This window comes from Curcuma longa, chromosome 11, assembly GCF_044706935.1.
Source record: "Curcuma longa cultivar G26 ecotype Majalengka, Jawa Barat chromosome 11, ITB_CL_G26_1.1, whole genome shotgun sequence".
Taxonomy (NCBI): domain Eukaryota; kingdom Viridiplantae; phylum Streptophyta; class Magnoliopsida; order Zingiberales; family Zingiberaceae; genus Curcuma; species Curcuma longa.
The window spans coordinates 23,762,617-23,784,005 of record NC_133871.1 but is presented as its reverse complement, the minus strand read 5'-3'; the positions used below and the strand labels follow the sequence as shown (position 1 = coordinate 23,784,005).

Here is a 21,389-nt window from a genome sequence, read left to right as displayed (position 1 = left end):
TCTGGGAATCGTCGGCGGGCCGAAGGGGTGGGATAAGGGCCCAGACCGCGAGAGCGATGCGAGGGAAATCTCCGTCGGCCTTCCGCGGACTGACACGTGGATTCGATTGGAAATTTAGCTGCTGAGGTGGAGGTCGAGCCATCCACCAGCTCTCGTGCGCTCGGCGCACTGGGGATCCAAATACCTTGCCACGTAGGCAGAGATATCTCGGTTTGGGCTTCGCTCGCTCGTAGTTTTCACGTGGCTCAGTGTGAGGCGCGGAGTGTCTGAAACGTGCATGCAAGTGGGATTCGACGTGACGTGGCTAAAATGGATCCGTGGACAAGAAGCTTACTTCGAGTCCTTTGTTTAATTTATCAAAATACACCTTCTTAATTATAAATTATCAAAAGATTCACCTCCTTAACTATAATTTAGTTCAACTCAAGTTGTCAGTATCCTCAAGGGCGGAGCCACGTTTTACTTTATCCAAGCTATAGCCCGGGTCTCAGGCGAAACAGTTTAAATTTACATAAGAATTTTTTTAAAAAATAAAATAGAAGAGCCAGCCCGGGTAAAATAACAAGATTCATTTCTGAGCTCGTCGGCATAGCCCACTGTCAGAGATCAGCCAGGGTAAATCACCCGGGCGGGCTACTGATTCCTAATTTTTAAGAGTCAAAACCTAGAATAAGTAGGAAAATGACATGGACGAGACAGGAAAGTAGTTACACAACTTTGACCGGATTATAAGTCAATCAAGCTTAATCTCTTGTTTACTACCAATAAGCAATGTGTTAGGGTTGATGGAGAATTTCTTCTCAGTTGAGCTATCACTTTTCGAAGTCAAAAGCTTGGCGTGAATAAGTGGTTTAGTTACGCGTCCATATAAACCATGAATTTTACACGTGACACAAGCCTACTTCGTTATCAAATTATCCGATAGAATTTTAATATTTGTAATATAAAAGATTATAGAACATTTTTTAATATTAATTAAGTTTTAGTGAACGTTATAAAAATTTTTAAACCACATAATGGGGTGAATTACTTTTTTCTTAGATCTTTTTCCCATTTTTGTTAGACACTCAATTGTTTTTTGGTAATAAATCTCAGTCAAAGTACACTTAAATATATTTTTTTGAGCTTTTTGTATTAATTTTGGATTAAAATTTTATTTTGTATTGTTTTCCATGCTTAATATACAAATTAATAGTTATTAGGGTGCTTGTGTGTAAATTTGATTGATCATGTAAGTGTTATGACTATTTTGACTACTGAAAATATTCTTGTCTAAGTCAAGTGATTGAGTAAATGCAGTCATTAAGCAATTAATGACTTTTTAGGCAGTTAACTAAAATTCTTATCATTTAATCAGAATTTAGTTCCAATTGATTTATATATATATTGTAAATAGAAATCTTGATATAAAAGTAGTCACTGTGAAAGGTTAAAAGGCATTACAAATACAAATATTTTACTTTTTTCTTACTAAAAAGAATTATAAAGAAATTAAAAACCCCAAATTGAAGAGGCATCCGACGCAGCAACTCTATCCTAAATGGTCGATTAGATGAACGCGTACACGAAGTTAATGCATGGGATCCAACGTAGCATTAATTGTATGCACTGAAATCTTAGTTTCGTCTGATTTCAACCATCCACGGGATAGAACGTTGTGATTATGACACGTAACCAAATTTATTCTATTCCTTTCTGACGTGTCATGTGTCTCTCTCATCTATCTTCATTTTATTGTCGCGATTTGAAAGAAGTAATTGTAGGGAAATTTTTAAAATGATTCTTAAAAGTCCCACTAAGTATCATTAGTGTCGAATTTACACTTGTAATATTTTGATTTCGCTACTAAGACTATTTTGACAGTAAAATTAAAATATTAAAATAATATGATAAGAAATAAATGCTTTTGGGGATTCAAAATGTTGGACCACCAGATGGGACATATCGTTTTTCACGAAAAGAAAAAAACCGAGATAGTTTACATTAATATTTTATTCTCTCCAAAACGTTTTCCTAATATTTATTATTGTATTATCTACGGCCGTAATTTTAGATATCACTAAATATAAAAATCATTTAAAATATTTCCCTCCGTAGAAAAATAGCAAATTTGTCTTCCATCCTGAACATCACGTGCATGGCACGCGTTCTCATGATTCCAACAGCAAACGCGCAAAGGGACGGCTGACTGCCTCCCATGGACATATGACCTCATGTTTGCGACGTGTTGGCTCACCGTGAGAAGTTGTCCAGTGTTTGTGTTTGCAATCATTGTGCGACACGAAGTGCTCCTCTCGAGTGGGTCCCGCCGTAGGGCGACCAGTGGCGCAGTGGCAACTGGCTCAACCGGGAGTGTTACCTCGACAACCAACGTAGCGACGAAGCTGTCTACACTTACTTGCCATCGACACACACACATCTTAACTGGACATTCTATTCCGTTAACGATGGGTTTATATTATTAATGAAATAATATTTGACCAATAACAGAGCGGGTATTATTTCTAGTATTGTTCCATAAAGTTATAACGCCATTCATCGTCTTCTTCTATCCTATAAATATTGCAATACTGCTTGGGATGGCTTCTGGTAAAGCTCTTACCCTGTTTCAGTGTCTGGGTTCGAAAGAGAGAAAACAAAGAGGAAGGAGAAGAGAGATCGGCGATCGCTCGATCGACCAGTGGAAATCGGGCAATGGAGAAGTACGAGGTCGTGCGAGACATCGGATCCGGTAACTTCGGGGTCGCGAAGCTGATGCGCCACAAGGAGACCAAGGAGCTCGTCGCCATGAAGTACATCGAGCGCGGTCGCCGGGTAAGCCCTCAACAGATTGGATCCTTTGATCTGTAGCAGATTGCCCTCCTTTTTTATTCAATTTTTCTTGCTTTATTGTATTTGTTTATTTGAGCGGCGTAGATTGATGAGAATGTGGCAAGGGAGATCATCAACCACCGCTCCCTTCGGCATCCTAACATCATCCGCTTCAAGGAGGTAATCTGGGAAGGAGTAATGGAAGAGCGGCTATTTTATTTTTGGGGATCCATTGATCATGTTCATTTAGATGGGATTCACTTTATGATCCAGGTTGTGCTGACGCCAACGCATCTTGCGATCGTGATGGAGTATGCCAAGGGCGGGGAGCTCTTCGATCGGATCTGCGACGCCGGGAGATTTAGCGAAGACGAGGTTCCGCAACTATAATCTTCCCTTGCAATTTTCCAGGAAAATAGAAGGAAATTATATTAGAGCATTTCTCATATTCTAGTTTTAATTTTTGTCCTCTGTCGAGACTGAAATTGAATAGAATCTCTGAACTTTTTCTCGAATTATTGATTCTTTTGTCACAGGCGAGATATTTCTTCCAGCAACTCATTTGCGGGGTCAGCTACTGCCACTTTCGGGTATATAATTATTTCAAAAAAAAATTCACACATATAAATAGAAATTAAATATTAACACTTAACGATGACTAATTCTATTAAATGGAATTTGTCAGCAAATTTGCCACCGTGATCTGAAGCTGGAGAACACCTTGCTCGATGGCAGCCCAGCGCCGCTCCTCAAGATCTGCGATTTTGGCTACTCCAAGGTTTTAACTTTCCCATTCGATTGGAAATTAACAAATATGTATAGTCATAATTTCTTTTTGTCCCAGAGGAATTAAACAAGTAAATTGATACTATTTATGATCGTGGCAGTCGTCGCTGTTACATTCGAGGCCGAAATCGACGGTGGGGACGCCAGCGTACATCGCCCCGGAGGTCCTCTCCCCCCGCGAGTACGACGGGAAGGTGACTTTCTGTTCCGAACACGTTTGATAATTATTTGTTTGATTACTATGCTGTTTAAGTTTTTTTAGTAAAAAGGGCGATATTTTATGTTGAAAATTCTGCCACAGTCTCCTACCCAACAAATATGCATTCAAATTTTAGAGTTACTTTTAATTACTTATTTTAATTTAAGATTTTAAAATAAATTAGTTTTTTTGTCTGATTAGAATAAATAAAATAACTCTTTAAAATGGTACTTCTCGAATATTAATAAAGTTAAATTTCTCCATTAATCCCTTTTCAGTCTCATAATTTTTAAAGATCTTTTGGAGGCTTTATTGTAATTTGAGGTGATTTGCTTTTACGCGGAGCAATATTACACTTAATTGAGTGTACCTCAGTAAGTCTCAAATCCTAAGAGATTCGATTTCAAAATATTTTTCTAAACTAGCTAATATTCTATTTATAGTTATTTGAACCATAGATTTAATCTATTTTTAATATATATTATTTTGTATTTTATTTCAGTTTAACTATTTTTTATGGAAATACCATGTTAAATATAATGCCATTATATGATATATATCTAATGAAATTTGATAAAATATCAATAAACGATTCAATTATCAAAAGCAAGGAAATTAGTTTAGTCAAAAATTAAGTTTCTTGAGGCAAGTAAGCTAGCCGGAGTATTTAAGGTAAAATAAATTCTACGAAGAGATGATTCTCCATTACAATTTGCAATGGAGATTGAAGAGCCTTTTACAGACATATGATTCCAACCGAATCATGCGCGAGCCCCTCGACAGCAACTTCCCGGAATATCTACTGGCTTGGACCTAGTTGTTTTATTAATTACAGGATTCGGTAGAAGAGTTATAATTCAAGTGGATTATGGATCGGTTCAAGAGATGTACTGGATTAAGGTTGAGTGAAGATTGGGATAACTTAATAAGTCTTCTTTCGTTTGTTTACTTCACCATCTTCAAATTGGATTGGGTTCGGTGGGAACAGGGGAAGAAGATTGTGTGTTTGTGGTTTATGTGGTAGGTGGGAATGTTTGGATGAGACCTAGTACCAGCCAATAAGATTTAATGCTTCTTGACTTTTGACAGATTTTTTTAAGTTTGACATGTTGGATACATATCCCATCTCTAATTGGATGATGATGTGATTACATTAGATGGCCACTGACGGAAGCTTCTCGATGTAGGGGATCTTTTATCCACCATCCCATAAAGTTTTTTGTTTGGCTGCTTATACTAGGAATAGACTTAGTATTTCATCTAAACACTGCAATAAGGTGCGCTGTCAAATGGTAACAGTTGGAAGATTACATATAAATTGGGTGGGGTGGGGGTGTGCATGCAGATGAATGGAATGTTTCTATTTGAGATTGTGGAAGGGATTAAAAACAGGACACCACCATGTGAGTAGAAATCTCTCCTAAAGGAACCTGGAAGGAGAACATCCATATACTTGTTTGCCTTATCAACATAGAATAAATGGTCAAATATCCTTTCCACGTTTCTTACTGAAATTTTCCTAAAGGAACCACCTATTCATTTGTGCTTATTCATGTGATAAGTGTAGCACATGTCGAGATACTCATTAAGAATATGCTAATCCATAAGTTTATATACCTAAACACCAGAAGGTTGCCAAGCATGTGTCATTTTTGCCAATTCTAATATAGGATACTGGAAATTAAAGAACAACTGACTATTGGCTTGTAAATTTAAAATTGAATAGATACATGTCATCGAAAAGGATAGATCGCCATGTGTATATCTCATGGTGACTAAGGATCCGATTGTTTAGGTAATTAAGAGAAAGTGAAAAAAAATAAAATGATGTTCTATTTTGAGAGTACTTTTCTCCAGTGTCCCGTTGGATCGATTGAAGCATAAATGCATGTTGTTTTCATCCTTGATATATTTTTTTTGAAATTCTGTCCTAAAAAGATATATCTAATTATGAGTTATAGAAATAACAATTTTTTTGTGGATCTAATCTTGTGCAATGCAAAATTTTTGCAGCAAGCAGATGTCTGGTCATGTGGAGTCACTCTCTACGTCATGCTTGTGGGCGCATACCCATTTGAGGACCAAAACGATCCGAAAAATATCAAGAAGACCATCAGAGTAAGTTCACACTTAAACATTTAATCCAAACTTCTTTTGCCTTTAAGCTAATATTTCCTCCTCCCATCCCCCAAAAAAAGTCTTTGATTAACACTTGGATTTGCAGAAAATAATGTCAGTTCAATACAAGATACCAGACTATGTCCACATCTCTGAGGACTGCAAACAACTCATATCCCGTATCTTTGCTGCCAATCCAATGAAGGTATATCATTTAGATATGAAAAGTAATGTCAAAGAAAATATTCTTGCAACCCAAAGCAATTTTAATCTAAAGTTTTACAATAATCTACTTAGCACGAACTACAGTTTGTTCTTGATTTTTCTGGTTGACTGACAACCCGAGTTGTTTCAAAACATCTGGTGACGGAATGCACTGTAGAGGATTACGATAAAGGAAATAAGAAGTCAAGCTTGGTTCCTGAGGAAATTGCCCAGGGAGCTTACAGAAACTGCACAAGCTTTGTATTATAAGAGGGACAGCAACGCTCCCACTTTCTCCACCCAGAGCGTGGACGAGATCATGGAGATTCTAGCAGAAGCCAGGACACTTCCAAAGCCAATGCGATCTTTATCAAACTACGGGTGGCCTCATGATGAATCAGAAGGAGAAGACGACAATAACAAGGAAGAGAACGAGAACGAGCAGGAGGAAGAAGATGATGAATATGAGAAGACAGTGAAGGCAATACATGCTAGTGGCGAATTCAAGATCGGTTGACGTGCGATTCCAGATAATGAGGATACTGGCCAGTGGTAATATCTAGACTAGTTAGAATCTGCTGTAAATTATGATGAGAGGTTTACTAGTTTGGTGCCTTCTTGCTATTTCCATTTGTACTACAATTTCGAAGTATGCAGTAGATTAAGTAAAACATTCTGTAGAATGATCCATTCTAGATAAACACCGAGATGGAACACAACTAATTATGCGTGATGCTCTACAGATTGGGAAGAATATATATATCTATATATAATTTGAAGGTTATTTATATCCTCAGATTATGCAGAAATGCAGATTAAACTCTTTTGACTCAGTAACTCTGGTACTTGGGGAGTAAACAACTTGTGCCCAAAATATGTGTCTAGGCATAAAACCATACTTTCTTGTAGGTCAAACCAAAGACCAAGTATCATTCTAAATTTTCAAGCGACATTATAGTAAACCTATTACCTCAGCAAATTAAGTGTTCCTCAACAACCCGGCCCGTTGATTTTTCTGTCTTCAGCTACCATAGCCGAACAATAATTGAGCAAAAAACATTTAGGATAATCAACATATAGGAAATTAAGAGAAAAAAGTGGATAAACTGAAAATAGAATCACTGAATTAGTCAGACACTTCTTAATTGATGATTCACAAGTTACAAGTTTGAACTTAAACTCAAGCATAGTAAAAGTTTAATTAACACTTCAAATATTGTTAAATCAAGTGGCTATTAAACTTATTGCCACCATGCTTATTGCCTCAACACGACATTTTAATTAAGTAATATTAATGATGTCTATCTATCAGCCATCAAATATGGATAGGAAATGTTCTACTTGGCTTTGCCCTTGCTCATGAGCTTCTTCACCAAACTCATCCACCATCGCACTGCAAGAACCTGATTCATTAATATTTATAATATTGCTATTATCATTGTTATCAATATTAAACTTTGGTGAAGAAGAGGAGGAGGACAGCAGCAACTTATCCAAAATCTTCCAATCTATCAACTGCTTGCTGCCATTAACAAAGGTGTTGTCTTCAACATTCCTGGCTTCATTGAGGTATTGCTTGGTGGATAAATAATTAGTCGTTGGGCTCTCCAAATGAGGGATATAATTATTGTTAATCCCACAATAGCCATTAGGGGTTTGGTCAGAAGAAATGTGGGTGTTTACTGGAAGAATTTCAGGGTCATACTGGGAATAGAAAGCGTCAAGGTTGGTGGTGTAAGAAGGGCTAAAGCATACTGGCCTTTGAGTGCTAGGGTTTGGCTTTTGGAAAGCTCTGCAGACAACCCAACCTTCTTCCTGCATGCAAATTTAAGCTAAATGTTCAGTGAACACTGAGAACTACCACCTGTCTTTATGTATTTATATATGATCAAGTCTAGTTTACATATATCTTAATTTGAAGAAGTAATTTAAACTTGGTTTTTTTGGTGATGGAAGATTAATTGACTTGCCTGAGGAGGTCCATGTTCACTTGTTTGGAGCCTGTACTCGTGCATGATCCAATCGCTCTTCCTTCCATTTGGAGCTCTTCCTTTGTAGAACACAAGTGTCTTCCTCATCCCAATGATTTTGGAGTTCGAAAGCACCGGCTTGTCTCTCCCCGTCGCCTTCCAAAACCCGGCAGCAGTGGCCCGATTGGTTCGAGTACCACTCGGGTACTTTCTATCTTTGTAACTGAAGAAGTACCACTCACTTTGCTCCTCATCTCCATATTTGCATCTATCTATAAGTTTATACCATAAATCAAAGAAAAATCATCACTTTGTTGTACTATAGGAATGTATTTATGTTTCAAAAACTCAATTAATTGATGCTGTAAACCTCATTAACACAAAAGCCAGTGCTTGTTTAAAGCTTCAAAAAATTCTTGCATATTCCTTTTGAAATTTTACAAATACCAATAAATGTCAAAGAAAAAAAAATCCAAGCTAATTAAGAGAAGATATGTAATTCTAACCTTGGAGATCCCATGGCTCAATGCGATAGAGATCGACATCGCGAATGACATCAAGATCGATGCTTTGGCAGGCAACCTTCCTCGCGAGATAGTACCCGACTAATTCTTCCTCGGTAGGGTGGAATCTAAAGCCCGGTGGAACACAAGATTCCACCACCTCCTCCATTGCTACTAACTCACCTGCAAAACCTCGCACCTCTGAAGACTAATTACAAGCACAGACGACACATGATTTGAGAACTAGAAAGAGAGTGGGACAGAGAAAACTTTGGACTCACAACAAAGAGATTAAAAAACCACACAACGAAACTATTGGACCACACACCACATACATAAGTTCACCAACTCGATATGTCACTTAGCTTGTTTAGTTCAATTGAATTTATAATATGTATGTTTTTCTTTTCCCTATATATGTTTGTTGTTTTATAAATAATTAATTGGATCTAGCTTCTTCCTCCTGTCGGCCATAAAATATGGAGGATTGATGGGAGAGGAAGAGTAGACGAGAAAATTGGCATTTTTTAAGGTAGAAGCATGCGTTGTGTTTCTTTGAGTGCACTACATGGTTGCAATGCAAAGGGGTCCCCTACAGTCCTAGTGTATATATAAAAAATCCCAAGGCACTTTGGATGGCCAGCCTTTTACAGTGGCCATGCGCCGCAAATTAATAAGAAGCTAATGATTGTTTGCGACCATTAATCCACTTTGATTAGGATTAATATCTGTTGTCTCCTTATCCCCACCCCCACCCCCACCCAATTTATATGCAATCTTCCAACTGTTACCATTTGACACTGCACCTTCTTGCACTGTTTAGATGAATAGTGATGTGATTGATAAGCATGTGCTTCTATTCCTTTAGGGTTAGGAGTACTGATAGAAGTGTAGGTCGAGTTAAATTAAACTTTTATTACGTGCAGATGCGAAAAATAAATACTAAGAGTTGGAATTTGAGGAGGGATTTGAAGATCTTAAAACTAGAGAAGACTTTTATCATGTAGATGAAGAGTATGTACTTACTAGTAGAGCAGTTCACATGGCAATTCATGATGTCAATTCAGTTCGGTTGAACACCTGTGTTTCGACTGATCAAGAACCGAGACCGATTCCAAAACGCAGTGGGATCGAGGAGGTGAAAGATCAGTTAATTAACTGGAAGCTAACAGAATAAGAAAGTAGGGGAAGCAACAAAGACTGATCTATATATATATAAGCACGTAGGAAAGCAGAAACGGTGTGAGGGAAGGGATAAATGGATTCATATTGAGGAAGGAGAACGTACGTCGAGATGGGGTGTGGTATAATTATATTGCGCGTGGGGTGGAAAATTGAGAAGAGAGGGAAAGGGACGTAGGAGATGGCAGGCGGTGGCCGGTGGTCGAGTTGGGCGGCGGCGAGTGGAGTGGCAAGCAACCACCGCCGCCACCTCCACCGCCTCCGGCTGCAGCATTTAATTTCCTGTTGTCGGCGGATCAAATGATTACGACACTGTTTGATGTTTTAGAATTCTCAGGCAAAGAAAAGGAGAGATTTAGAAAATTCTTGGTGATCGCGAGCACCGTTGAGCCAATCACAGTTTGCACACAAGAAAAATAATGGTAGTTTTGTCCAAGATTTTTTCTTTTTTCTTTTACTAAAAGATAAGAATATTCTACGTACTAAATTATCTTTGCGATATTATTAAGTTATATTGTAGATACTACTAAATTAAATTAAAATAAAAAGTATTTCTTTATTATTTGTGTACAAATTCACTTAGGAATTTATGAACGAATAAAGAAATATATTTTTGTGCTCGTTAAAAATATGTATAATATAAAGAATTTTCTAACAAATTAAATAAATGTGATGCCCCATTAGCATCCATCTTTACCAATTGTCACAATAACAATGATTGCATCTTTATCTCCAAATCCAAAGGTGTGCAAATGATTTATAATAATTTTTTGTTGTCTTGTGTATTAAGGCTCCAATAAGTCTTGCATCAAAGTGGAATATCTGAAACTAAAGATCGTGGATAATTATATTTTAATTAATTATTTCTGTCCCATGGTTCAAAACAAAAAAAGAATCGCCCATGGCCATGGTCCTTGCAAGTACACGTTGGGGCCAGCAATGTGACGACTCTCCCAAATTATTTATTTATTTTTAACTTTTTTAAAAAAATTTTGCGAAGTATTCTTTTCTTTTCTTCTGCAAAAAAAAAAGAAGAAAAGAATACTTCGCTAATAGTTAATGAAACACTTTTATTTATGAAGGGTAATATAATTAACAATAGTTTAATGAGTTAATTTACTAGCTAATTAAAAGAATGAATTGATGGAAAGCACGCATGCATGCTTAATTTCTTTGTAGGGCGATGAAGCGTGATCGAGAAAAGTAACTTGACGTTTATGAAAGCTAATTAGACTCCACTTTATGAAACATCGACGTGAGGCTGGCCGGCCCTTAATTGTTAATCCCTTAATTGTTAATCAAACTATGTATGATTTTTTTTTCTAGTATGAGAGTTTTGTATGATTAAGTTTAGATGAGGGATTCTAGCTATAGATACATCGAGAGTGGAGCTACGAGGAGCTTTGAATTTATGGATTCGTTTATGATGCCACCAAATCCAAAGCAAGCATTGCCCTCACGCCAAGACACCAACCCCACTCAAGAGAAGGGGAAACAAAACCGATTGACTGCAACAACCACTCAAAATCCAAACTAATCTGCCCAAGCACAATTTAAAATTTTAATTCAATCCGTTTAAATTATTTGATAGAGACGTATTAATTCTACGGATTCCATTCAAATTTACGACTCTAATGAGAGTGGACGGCGTGCTGTTAGGCCTCTCAGATGAGGCACACAGCTCCATTAGGATAAAGTAAAATTTGGACTGGGCTGCGACCCACACTCCCACGTACAGGACAGCCGTAGATCCGTCTCTGCTGCCAACCACTTTCAATTTCTACATGCTGGACATCACAATCACTACTGTATGCTCGCCCTTGACTATCAAGTTTGCAAGTTACTTGAACGGTGAGATTCAAACATCTCTTTAAGCATATGAAACTTTGAGTTTGGTTCTTGATTACGTTTTCAGTAAACCGGCCTGTTTAATCCGTAACCTTTTCCAGTGTTCTGCAATTTGCTTGCTGTCTCTGTCTCTATTCAATTTATTAATTATCTAAATTAATTTTCAGGAAAATTAGCCATGTTTAGTGTTAGAGCTGGAAATCTATTCAACCATGCACAATCTTGAAAGCAGCAGTCGTAGCTATTTAATTTCTTATAAAAGTCTTAGATTTCAGCTAGCTCTCTGTCATTACAATCTGCATGGATTCCTTGGCATGCAGTTCCCTTAACAAAAATTTCAAGAAAGTTAAAAGAGTAACTAAGCACTCTATTGTTCTTAATGGATCATATGCAAGACCAAATTTTGTGTGTTCCACTTCAATGTTTGTCGCTAAAAACAGGTCATTTTTGTCGTACCCGGCTGCTGCGTAATTGACGCATTGATCAATGGACAAGCCTGTGCTGGCATGGCTGCAGATCTAACATGTTCAGTTTAACTTTGGCCAGCAATCGGCAGCTGGTAATGAGCTGCTCATATCTGCAAATAAGGAAATATATTATTTCAATGTTGAGATGAAATTGTCAATTTGCGATCGAATTAACGACCGACCGACTCATAGAATAAAATCACAAGTAGTTTATATCTTGAAGAAAAGAAAAAAAAACTCTGTTAGATAGTTTGTTCTACTAATTAAAGAGACAAAGTGACACCCTTTCGTATCAAATTGTCCTTTCCAATGGTATCCAATGGGTGCCAACGAGAAAACCACATGATTGAGTTGAATGGCATACCAAACCAGCTGCTAATTTTGCAATTAACATGATTATTTGTTTTTATCAATAAGAATAATTTAGTGGTGGTGTGTGTCGACCTTCTTCTATGATTAAAGAATAAATAATTGTTGCAGACTACAAATTAGCCTTTAAATATTCTTGACACAATCCAACAACCTCCAAAGTTAATACTTGAGAAGCAAACTCTCCTCTCCTTAAGAAACATGGCAAAGTCTAACCCTAGTAATGGAAGAAAATGAGAATATATCTTCTTCATTTGATGATGGTATTCGATTTGATCCTTTGTCTATGTCGAAGTGGTCCCATATGGTGTGCAAGAATCCTATGCAAACTTCCAAACCATGCTCTTCTACCTCATGGATTCCGTGTATTTATTTAAGGATTTTTGGATCGAATAAGGAAAATGACAAATGATAATTTGGAGTCATTCAACATCCAAATTATAAAATTGTAATTCTTGGGGAAAAAGATTCTCTAATAGAAAAATAAAAAATAAAAATGCTTGTTTATAGATATAGTTACTATAGATGACGGATGATCGTTGCTCACTCGGGTGTTTTAGAGAAAAGAAAATTGATATAAAAAAACACAATATAATTATTATTGCCATGAAAACGATAATACTTCATAAGCTAATAATAAGCTTTTAGTGTTCAAATTTATTTGATAAAGTAATCAAGTTAAGTTAAATTGAATTTAAAACGGATTAAGTCAAACAAGTCCAATCTAGAGTTTTAAGACACCCAAATTCACTCTATAAGAATAAAACATAAAATAGTGTCAATTATATTTAACCTTATTGGAATTCAATGTCCAATCTAGAGTTTTAAAACATGTCAAATTGCCCATAACTCAACTCGATACAACAATTTTAATAACATTAAAATTTAAATATTTGTTATATATATTTAAATATCAAGATTTTTAAAATAATTAAATTTCATTTTAAAAATAATTTTTAATTAAACCTATTTAGTCCTCCCTTTAGCCAAGACTTGTGCAGGAGAGGATGTGCTCCTTTTGAAAGTTGTGCTTAACATGATCTATAAATAAACCTAATGAACTTCCCTTTATTTATGTTCGACCTAAATGATATCCATTAGTACAATCAATTGATTGTACTAATTTTTTTTTTTTTTTTTGCAGAAAAAATTAGTACAATCAATTGAGTAGTTCAACTAACATGTTGCGCAGATGGACACAAATTTGCATTCAATTAAATTACCTTTTGAGCTTGAACTCCTAGGTTTAATTTTTTCTATAAAAAATATTAAAAGTGGGGCTTCAAAAATTAAATATTAAAATTCTTCATTCATTTTATGATAGTTTTTAATTTTGCAGGATTATTTATTTAAAAATTAGCTGGCTTTTCTTTTGTTAATCATCTTCTTTCAATCTATTTATTCATTTCTACCTTCGATTCTCTCTCTCTCTCTCTCTCTCTCTCTCTCTCTCTCTCTCTCTCTCTGTGTCATGGCGGAGGAAGCCCACAGCACACCACCCGAAGCGTCCTCCGTTGCGGAGGTCGTCGTCCCGGAGGCCCCTGTCGAGGAGAAGGCGCCGATAACCGAAGCGGCTTCCGCAGCAAGCACCCCCGAAGCGGCCGTCGTGGAGGAGGAACCCAAGAAGCCCGCCGAGGCCGAGGCGGCCGCACCCGAGGCTCAGGAGAAGAAGGATGAGGAAGTAGAAGTGGAACTCCCCGCTGAGGGCAACGTCTTCACTGAAGCGATCGATCCCGAGAAGAAGGCCCTGGATGAGCTCAAGCTGCTCGTCCAGGCCGCCTTTGCCAACGGAGAATTCGCCCCTCCCGCACCTCCCTCTCCTCCTCTGGCCAAGGTGGAGGAGCTTAAGCCTGAAGAGCCCGCCGCCCCTGCTGCGGAGGAGCCCCGGGCTGAGCTGGAAGAGCCCCCGAAGCCAGCCGAGGTGGACGCTCCCGCTCCGCCGTCAGAGACCCCCGTGGAGGAGCCTCCGAAGCCGGTGGTCGAGGATCATGCTCCGCCAGTAAAGGAGGAGCCTTTGGCTACCCCGCAGGCACCTGTCGAGGAAAAGGCTATTGCGATCGAGGATGATGGTGCGAAGACCGTCGAAGCCATCGAAGAGACGGCCATCCCTGTCGTGCCTGCTGCTCCGGAGACCACAGAGGAGGTCACTCCGGCGGCGGAGGAGGCAGATAAGGAGCCCCCAGCGGAGACCCCTCCTCCACCACCGGCGGAGCCTCCGGAGAAGGTTTTCATATGGGGTATTCCTCTCCTCGGTGATGAGAAGAGCGATACCATCCTCCTCAAGTTCCTCCGTGCCCGGGACTTGAAGGTGAACGACGCCCTAACGATGCTCAAGAATGCTGTGATATGGAGGAAGCAATTCGGCATCGATGCCCTCCTCGAGGAGGATCTAGGCCTGCCGGAGCTGGAGAAAGCCGTGTTCATGCATGGCGTTGATAAGGAGGGCCACCCAGTGTGCTACAACGTCTACGGGGAGTTCCAAGACAAGGAGCTATATGAGAAGGCCTTCGGGGACGAGGAGAAGAGGCAGACGTTCCTCAAGTGGAGGATCCAGTACTTGGAGAAGGGAATCCGAGAGCTCTTGGACTTCACTCCAGGTGGCATCTCCTCCATGGTTCAGGTGACCGATCTCAAAAACACGCCGCGGCTTGGGAAGCATCGCCAGGCCACTAACAAGGCGGTCACCCTATTGCAGGACAACTACCCTGAGTTCATCGCCAAGAAGGTACTTCAAGCTCACCCATCTACCTCTAATTATGTTCTATGTTGATAAAAATTGCATCTTGGTGGTTCTCTCTCTTTTGATTGTTGTAGTTGTTGAAAGGAATCAAATTCCTTACACAGTAACATTATGGATCATTATTCTCTTTTATTAGAGCTGATGGATCATCATTCATCAATCGAATATTCGATAGTCAAATGAAGCAAACTCTTCATCTTGTTTCAATACATGACATCTTTGGCATTTCAGGTGTTCATCAATGTTCCATGGTGGTATCTAGCCTTTAACCGGATGTTGAGTCCCTTCCTGACCCAAAGGACCAAGAGCAAGTTTGTTTTTGCAGGGCCCTCTAAGTCAGCTGATACTCTATTCAAGTGTGTGAAGATCCATGAAGTTTCTTTCCTTTGTGTTATCAGTTATCATTTTGGATGAATATTTTAGTTTTGTTATGTGTTCATGTTCTTGGTGTAGATACATAGCACCTGAACAAGTTCCTGTTGCATTTGGAGGCCTGAGCAAGGAAAACGATCCTGATTTTACTACAACTGATGCTGTCACTGAAGTCACCATCAAGCCCTCGTCCAAGCAATCCATTGAAATTCCAGCTACTGAGGTTGTGTTTCAATGTTGTTTAACTTCTTTTAATATTCCCTGTTTCAAATATTCAGCGATCATTACGATTGAAGAACTAGTTTTTCTTTGTATTTTCAGATTAAAAACATTATTTCAACTTCCTATTGATCATGCTATTTCTAGCAGGGAACTACCTTGTTATGGGAACTCCGGGTCTTGGGTTGGGAAGTCAGTTATGGTGTTGAGTTCGTGCCAAGCGCAGAGGGCGGATACACAGTGATTGTGGAAAAGAATAGGAAGCTCATTGCCACAGATGAGCCTGTACTCAAGACCTCTTTCAAGATTGGTGAGCCAGGAAAAGTGCTTCTAAACATCGACAATCTGACATCCAAGAAAAAGAAGCTCCTCTACAGATTCAAGACCACAACTTCTGTTGAATCCACATAGATAACTCATCTGCTATCCGGCCTTCAATCCATTTGTTTAAATCAAAGAAATAAAAAAAGGAAGAATTAGTCAGAAGGGGGTTACTTTTGGTTGATAAAATTTTTTGTTTCTTCTTTCATTGTTGGTGTGTTATCGGTATGATTATCAGAGTGAACCTTATATTTGCTTAAATACGGGTTGTTGCCGTCATTAGAAACGTATGCTACTTATTGTATCGTTGTAAATGCTTTGTACATTGGTTTCTAAATTGTTTTCTGCAATATGGTTTGACTCATTGAGACTTTTGTTATAAAGCAGTCCACCTCATGTTCATTTCTTTTTTCTACACCTAAATTAGTTGCATTGCCATACCTACAGTCTGTTGGATTGTTGCAAGCTTCTTCAATAAACAAACTGTTCATATAATTCCTATTTTACTTCCAGTTTGAAGTATTTATCAGGAAGAATCCTTGCAGTTTTGCCTGTGCATGGTTGTTTCTCCCTTAGTTGTCGATATGTTGTTTATTGAATCAGATTAAGCTTCTATTTGTTTAATCATGAGTTGCTAAACATAAACTGGTTGTTATATCTTACTGCTGCTGTACATTGGCATTTAAGTAGATGAATGTTACCTCGTGTTCCTTTATTTCATCGTTTCAGAAGTATTTATTGCTTCATTCCCTGGTTTTATTTTACTTTGTACTTCCTTTCCTCTATACTAAATTGCATGCCAACTGAGGAGATTATTCTTCTCTGTTTTTTTGTGCTAGGAAGATTAAGTGACTCATTCCTCGAGTATATAATAGGAAGTATCTTCTCTGTGTTTTTCTTACTGTAATTTTAAATTGAAATAATCCCTTGTTTGTTGTAAGCATGTGAGAGATAATGACGAGCATAATCAAGCATGGGAATCTTCTTCAGCCTGATGATAGCATCAGTCAGCTCTTTTCTTTATCTGTATTAAATCAAATCTGTTCTAATATTTTCATATTCTTTTTTGTTCCCACATTGTTCTTACAGAATGAACTCCAGTTAGGCAAGGCTTTATACAGACTAATCATGCGCACAACTGTCAGATTATTTATTTATTTATACAGACTAATCATGCCTAGTCTCATCTCGGACATGTCTTTCTCAGCTAATCCTGTCTTAGACATGTCTCATCTAGGCTAATCCCATCTCGAACATATTTCGTCTTGATCAACTTCGTCTTCTTGACACCCCAGTCGTCTCGTCTCTACAATACATGTTTGAACCTCTACTGATGAATCATGAAACCTTACTTACTTTCCAATGATGGAGCATATTCGACTTAGTATGAAAATCAATTTCCAACAAGTTCATGTCTATTAACTAAACACGACAAGTGGATTCTAAGGTTCGCATGCTCATTTCTCCTAATTCTCTTTAATTTCCCCCTACTGCGTAATCATACAGCTTCTACCTAGTTAATCGGAATCAGGATCCAACTACTTGAAGGGAATGCAAGATATCAGCAAGAGAGATGAGGGAAACTGGCAAAGAAAGTAAATAAATGGAGTATCATATCTTCCATCCAAGTAAATGGGAACCTTAATCTAATTAGGGAGGGGGATATCAGCAAGATCCTCTCTGACGGGTGCAACATCAGATCTACTCATTCCATCAACTTGAAATGAACCTCCACTCTCTATGTTAGCATGTGGAGAATTCGATGGATCCACGAATGCAACTTCAGTGTCCTTCCTGAAGGTTAAGTAGATGACAGCAAGAATGTACACTGCCATGAGAGGGAAAACAAGGATGCTAATGAGAACCTTAGCAACTGTTGGTAGGCTGCTATGAATGAGCCAACTGACAAAGCTTGTGCTCAAGAAGTAGATGTTGATTGCTACCAGAAGCAAACCAAGGATCCACGACACCACAATGATCTACCAAGCAAATATAGATAGTCATTAGCTCTATTAATTATTACTTGCAAATATAAATTATCTAAGTAAACTTACATATATCGAGCTTTTATGAGGTCCCATTTTTGTTTGACTGCTGCTGAATTTGAGAAGAGGTAAGAGTGCAAATGGCAACTCAAAGGAAAGTATCATCTGCATGATGACATAAATGAGAATTTTGAGACTAAGGATTGCTTCTGCTTTTAAAGAACAGTAAGATCAAACATGCTTTGTCTTTCAGAATACTAAGATTATGAAACTTGGAGAAGGAATATAAATAGTACCGATGAGATTATGATGAGCCGTCCAGCTCCTGAGGAACCACTGATTATGGAGACGATGAGACTCGGAGTGATTGCGATTGATCGAGTCATGAGATTCCTCTGCCATTTTTTCATCTTCATGTTTAGAAAACCCTGCAAGGGAATTGGGTAAAGATAGATTACGAATCTTCTTCAAACAGGGTGAAACATATCATACATTAGTATAATCTTTATGTTTCCTATCAAATTACCACCTGCATGATGTATTGCCCAGCGTATGTACCAGTTATTGCAGAGCTCTGTCCAGAGGCTAACAATGCAATGGCATAAACAGTTGAACTAGACTTTCCAAGGACATCCTGAAAAAAAAAAATTGGTGCAGTGTTGAAATTGATACACTTCTTCTAAAAATGGTTGAAAAGTTTGTCATTTATAAGATAGTAAAACCTCTGAAGTTTTAGTTATCATGTTTCTTAAGAATGAAGACAAACCTTCAACAGAAAAGATGCAGAATGCAGTGTAAGATCATTGCATCTATCAGAGTCCTGCTGAGACAAGTCGTTAGCGGCACAAACAGTGCCAGAGACAGCAACGATGCTGATGTTGATGAGCAATGCTACTGATAAAGCAAATCCACTCTCCACAAGAAAGTATCTACAAGCATCCTTTTCAAAAGACAAAGATAGTCTTAAATGTGAGATTTAATTCTTGCCATCAATAAAACAACGCGTAACTAGTTAAGCATTGTACATTGACTCCTTTGATGGACGGTGGTGTCTTCCTGGATAGCACCAAAGCTGAATGCAAGAACAAATTGTGCCTGCAAAGACAGTTCATTTGTCAGTTCGAATAGACAAAATGTGTCGATGCATACTGAGTTAAATGCTACTTACGGCATGATAAGAGCTCCCAATAGTGCTATAGCATCTTCAGTGGCATCATTGCCCTTCAGATTAGGCACAAAGAGTCCCTTGACCACCGCATTTGCAGGGGGTTTCACATAGCTCAGCTCTCCAATGTAGCAAGCAGCCATGACAAGCACTAAAATAGTTATTAGTCTTTCTAGCTTCGCAACCTGCTCGATTTTTGAGAGTAGTCATTCTATAACCAGTCCTCGTGGCGCAATAAGATTTTAGCAGGTCGAAAGTAATTACCCCATATTTCTGAAGTCCAAGCAGTAACAGTGTGCTCAATCCTGTGATTAGAACCCCAGCCCATAATGGAACATGAAACAGTATATTGAGAGCAAAGGCTGTTCCTATCACTGGGACAAATCTTCCAATTGGTTATTTGGGTGATTTTTTTTTTTTTTTTGCCAAAAACAAAGATAGAAGCTGAATCCAACCTTCAGGGATGTCAGAAGCAATCACAGCTGCTTCTGCAAGCAACCATAGACAGAAGTTGACATGATTTGGGTACTCCACTTTGCACAGTTCAGCTAAGTGCTTTCCTGTTTCAAGCTTTGTTGTATGACAATGTTGAACACATTGGATTCTAATCGATCTTGTTAGCTTGAGAAATTAATGATTTTGAAACCTGTTACGACCCCAAGATTTGCGGCTAAAGATTGAATGATCAAAGCGAACAACAGCCCGATAAGTATGACCCATAGAAGCTGTTTGTATGAAGATTCACCAAAGTGAGTTGTTCTAAGAGTTATTCATCAAAATCCAAAAAGTGAAACGTCCAAGCACGCTGAGGATCCTATGGAATCATTCCTCTGATTTTAAAAAAAAAAGGTTACCTGGTATTTGTGATCAGCTCCTGCTTTCAGGTCAGTTTCCACTTCCACAAAAAGGAGAAGGTTTATATTACGCACACAAAGTTGCAGATATACGATAAAAGAGAGAGAGAGAGAGAGAGTTACAGTTTCCAGGGTCAATATAAGCTATAGAGACAAGAAATCCAGGTCCAACATAGGCCATGAAACTTTTCCATACTGGCTTCTGCTTAGAAAGAAAGAAACATAGAAAACCAGATTTGTTGCAGAGAGAATACCATTAAGCAAAAGAGTGATTGCATGATATTAGAGATAAAGAAAACTATAATATTTTCAGAGAGAATAACACTAAGGAAAAGAATGATTGTATTATATATTAGAACATTAAGCAAAAGAGTGATTGGATTATTTTACCTGGTGCGAGGCACTATCTTGGAAACATTTGTTGTCTTCCTTCTTGTCATCATTTTCTTCTTCGTCAGCTTTGATCTTTGGTTCAATTTCTTCAAGAGAAGATACTTTTTGAATTCCTCTTCCTTGAATGCCATTTGTTATCTCCATTTTTATTTATCCTGCAGGACTTTTGTTAACTCGAAATCACTTATTCTGCCTATTTATAGCCTCAAGGGTAAATTACACGGGAGAAGGTAGCATGCCAAGCTACAAGGATCCTCAATCAGATCACGGAGTGTGTTTTAGTGACATGTTAAAGTTGCATGGAAAATGTACAGTGAAAAAAAGAAAAGAGATGCAGTGGAGTCAAAATCACTTGCACAAATCCACAAACATATCTTTCGTGTGCCCAGTGAAAGCCACTAACACAAGAGTTAAGTATTAATTTTGGAAATTCGTTGTCTGCATTGTGCGAAATCCACTGAAGAATTATCTAAAGGAGGAGGCCAAAGTTACATTAGAAAATCAAATCTTGCTCAATCTTTCTTTTAGGTTTGACTTTTGTTCTTGCAGGCTCTAGTTTTTATTTGTTAACCTGTCTAGAAATCTTCCTCCCAATAGCTGCGTTAACATGCTCAAGCAGATCCTTTGGAATTGGAAAGGGTGTCATTTCGCAAGATAATAATACAATATTTAACATGAGCATTGCACCTCTCCTCAAGAGACACCTAATTTTCTTCCAAAAGAAAAAAACTAGCTATTGCATGGACATAAATCAGAACTGTAAAAATGATGTGACCATAGGGCATATTAAATCTTCTATCAGACTCTTTCTTTTTCTATCCTTTCATCTTTTACATATTTTAAATCTCTGTCTAAAGATATGATGTTGAGCTTAAACTATAGC

The 21,389-nt window shown here is 38.1% G+C and overlaps 4 protein-coding genes across 5 annotated transcripts; 2 read left to right on the top strand and 2 right to left on the bottom strand.

The window, feature by feature from the left end:
- Positions 1–2,599: 2,599 nt before the first annotated feature.
- On the top strand, positions 2,600–6,837 carry LOC141839729 (serine/threonine-protein kinase SAPK7-like). 2 transcript variants are annotated; one of them, XM_074727548.1, is made up of 9 exons: positions 2,600–2,814; positions 2,917–2,991; positions 3,085–3,186; positions 3,348–3,401; positions 3,497–3,589; positions 3,699–3,791; positions 5,810–5,914; positions 6,021–6,119; positions 6,297–6,837. In XM_074727548.1, exons 1-9 carry the CDS (start codon positions 2,695–2,697, stop codon positions 6,633–6,635), a joined length of 1,080 nt encoding a protein of 359 aa, XP_074583649.1. In that variant the 5' UTR covers positions 2,600–2,694; the 3' UTR covers positions 6,636–6,837. The 2 variants fall into 2 exon arrangements, with proteins under 2 accessions (XP_074583649.1, XP_074583648.1); XM_074727547.1 differs by having other exon boundaries at positions 2,917–3,186.
- A 549-nt stretch (positions 6,838–7,386) lies between these two features.
- On the bottom strand, positions 7,387–9,711 carry LOC141842164 (NAC domain-containing protein 105-like). The gene is made up of 4 exons (XM_074730386.1): positions 9,618–9,711; positions 8,595–8,774; positions 8,089–8,360; positions 7,387–7,933 (listed from the first exon to the last, which is right to left on the bottom strand). Exons 1-4 carry the CDS (start codon positions 9,643–9,645, stop codon positions 7,427–7,429), a joined length of 987 nt encoding a protein of 328 aa, XP_074586487.1. The 5' UTR covers positions 9,646–9,711; the 3' UTR covers positions 7,387–7,426.
- Positions 9,712–13,928: 4,217 nt separating this feature from the next.
- On the top strand, positions 13,929–16,477 carry LOC141839725 (patellin-3-like). The gene is made up of 4 exons (XM_074727544.1): positions 13,929–15,182; positions 15,429–15,553; positions 15,651–15,792; positions 15,939–16,477. Exons 1-4 carry the CDS (start codon positions 13,929–13,931, stop codon positions 16,197–16,199), a joined length of 1,782 nt encoding a protein of 593 aa, XP_074583645.1. The 3' UTR covers positions 16,200–16,477.
- Positions 16,478–17,705: 1,228 nt separating this feature from the next.
- LOC141839726 (metal transporter Nramp6.1-like) lies at positions 17,706–20,662 on the bottom strand. The gene is made up of 13 exons (XM_074727545.1): positions 20,504–20,662; positions 20,237–20,315; positions 20,114–20,154; positions 19,906–19,984; positions 19,715–19,819; positions 19,524–19,633; positions 19,263–19,444; positions 19,120–19,189; positions 18,861–19,034; positions 18,624–18,728; positions 18,391–18,522; positions 18,164–18,259; positions 17,706–18,088 (listed from the first exon to the last, which is right to left on the bottom strand). The coding sequence occupies exons 1-13, from the start codon at positions 20,648–20,650 to the stop codon at positions 17,756–17,758; spliced, it is 1,653 nt and encodes a 550-aa protein (XP_074583646.1). The 5' UTR covers positions 20,651–20,662; the 3' UTR covers positions 17,706–17,755.
- Between the last annotated feature and the right edge of the window lie 727 nt (positions 20,663–21,389).

Bases quoted from the DNA above. Each gene is read 5' to 3' on its own strand.
- LOC141839729 (XM_074727547.1), top strand. From the start codon at position 2,695: ATGGAGAAGTACGAGGTCGTGCGAGACATCGGATCCGGTAACTTCGGG. The intron at 2,815-2,916 runs GTAAGCCCTCAA...TGAGCGGCGTAG, and splicing joins ACATCGAGCGCGGTCGCCGG to ATTGATGAGAATGTGGCAAG. The intron at 3,402-3,496 runs GTATATAATTAT...GGAATTTGTCAG, and splicing joins TCAGCTACTGCCACTTTCGG to CAAATTTGCCACCGTGATCT.
- LOC141842164 (XM_074730386.1), bottom strand. From the start codon at position 9,645: ATGAATTGCCATGTGAACTGCTCTACTA. The intron at 8,775-9,617 runs GTAAGTACATAC...GAGGTTTTGCAG, and splicing joins CCATGTGAACTGCTCTACTA to GTGAGTTAGTAGCAATGGAG. The intron at 8,361-8,594 runs GTTAGAATTACA...ATAAACTTATAG, and splicing joins TGAGCCATGGGATCTCCAAG to ATAGATGCAAATATGGAGAT.
- LOC141839725 (XM_074727544.1), top strand. From the start codon at position 13,929: ATGGCGGAGGAAGCCCACAGCACACCACCCGAAGCGTCCTCCGTTGCG. The intron at 15,183-15,428 runs GTACTTCAAGCT...TTGGCATTTCAG, and splicing joins CTGAGTTCATCGCCAAGAAG to GTGTTCATCAATGTTCCATG. The intron at 15,793-15,938 runs GTTGTGTTTCAA...TATTTCTAGCAG, and splicing joins TTGAAATTCCAGCTACTGAG to GGAACTACCTTGTTATGGGA.
- LOC141839726 (XM_074727545.1), bottom strand. From the start codon at position 20,650: ATGGAGATAACAAATGGCATTCAAGGAAGAGGAATTCAAAAAGTATCT. The intron at 20,155-20,236 runs GTAACTCTCTCT...TTTTTGTGGAAG, and splicing joins TTATATTGACCCTGGAAACT to TGGAAACTGACCTGAAAGCA. The intron at 19,820-19,905 runs GTTTCAAAATCA...AGCTTGAAACAG, and splicing joins AAATCTTGGGGTCGTAACAG to GAAAGCACTTAGCTGAACTG.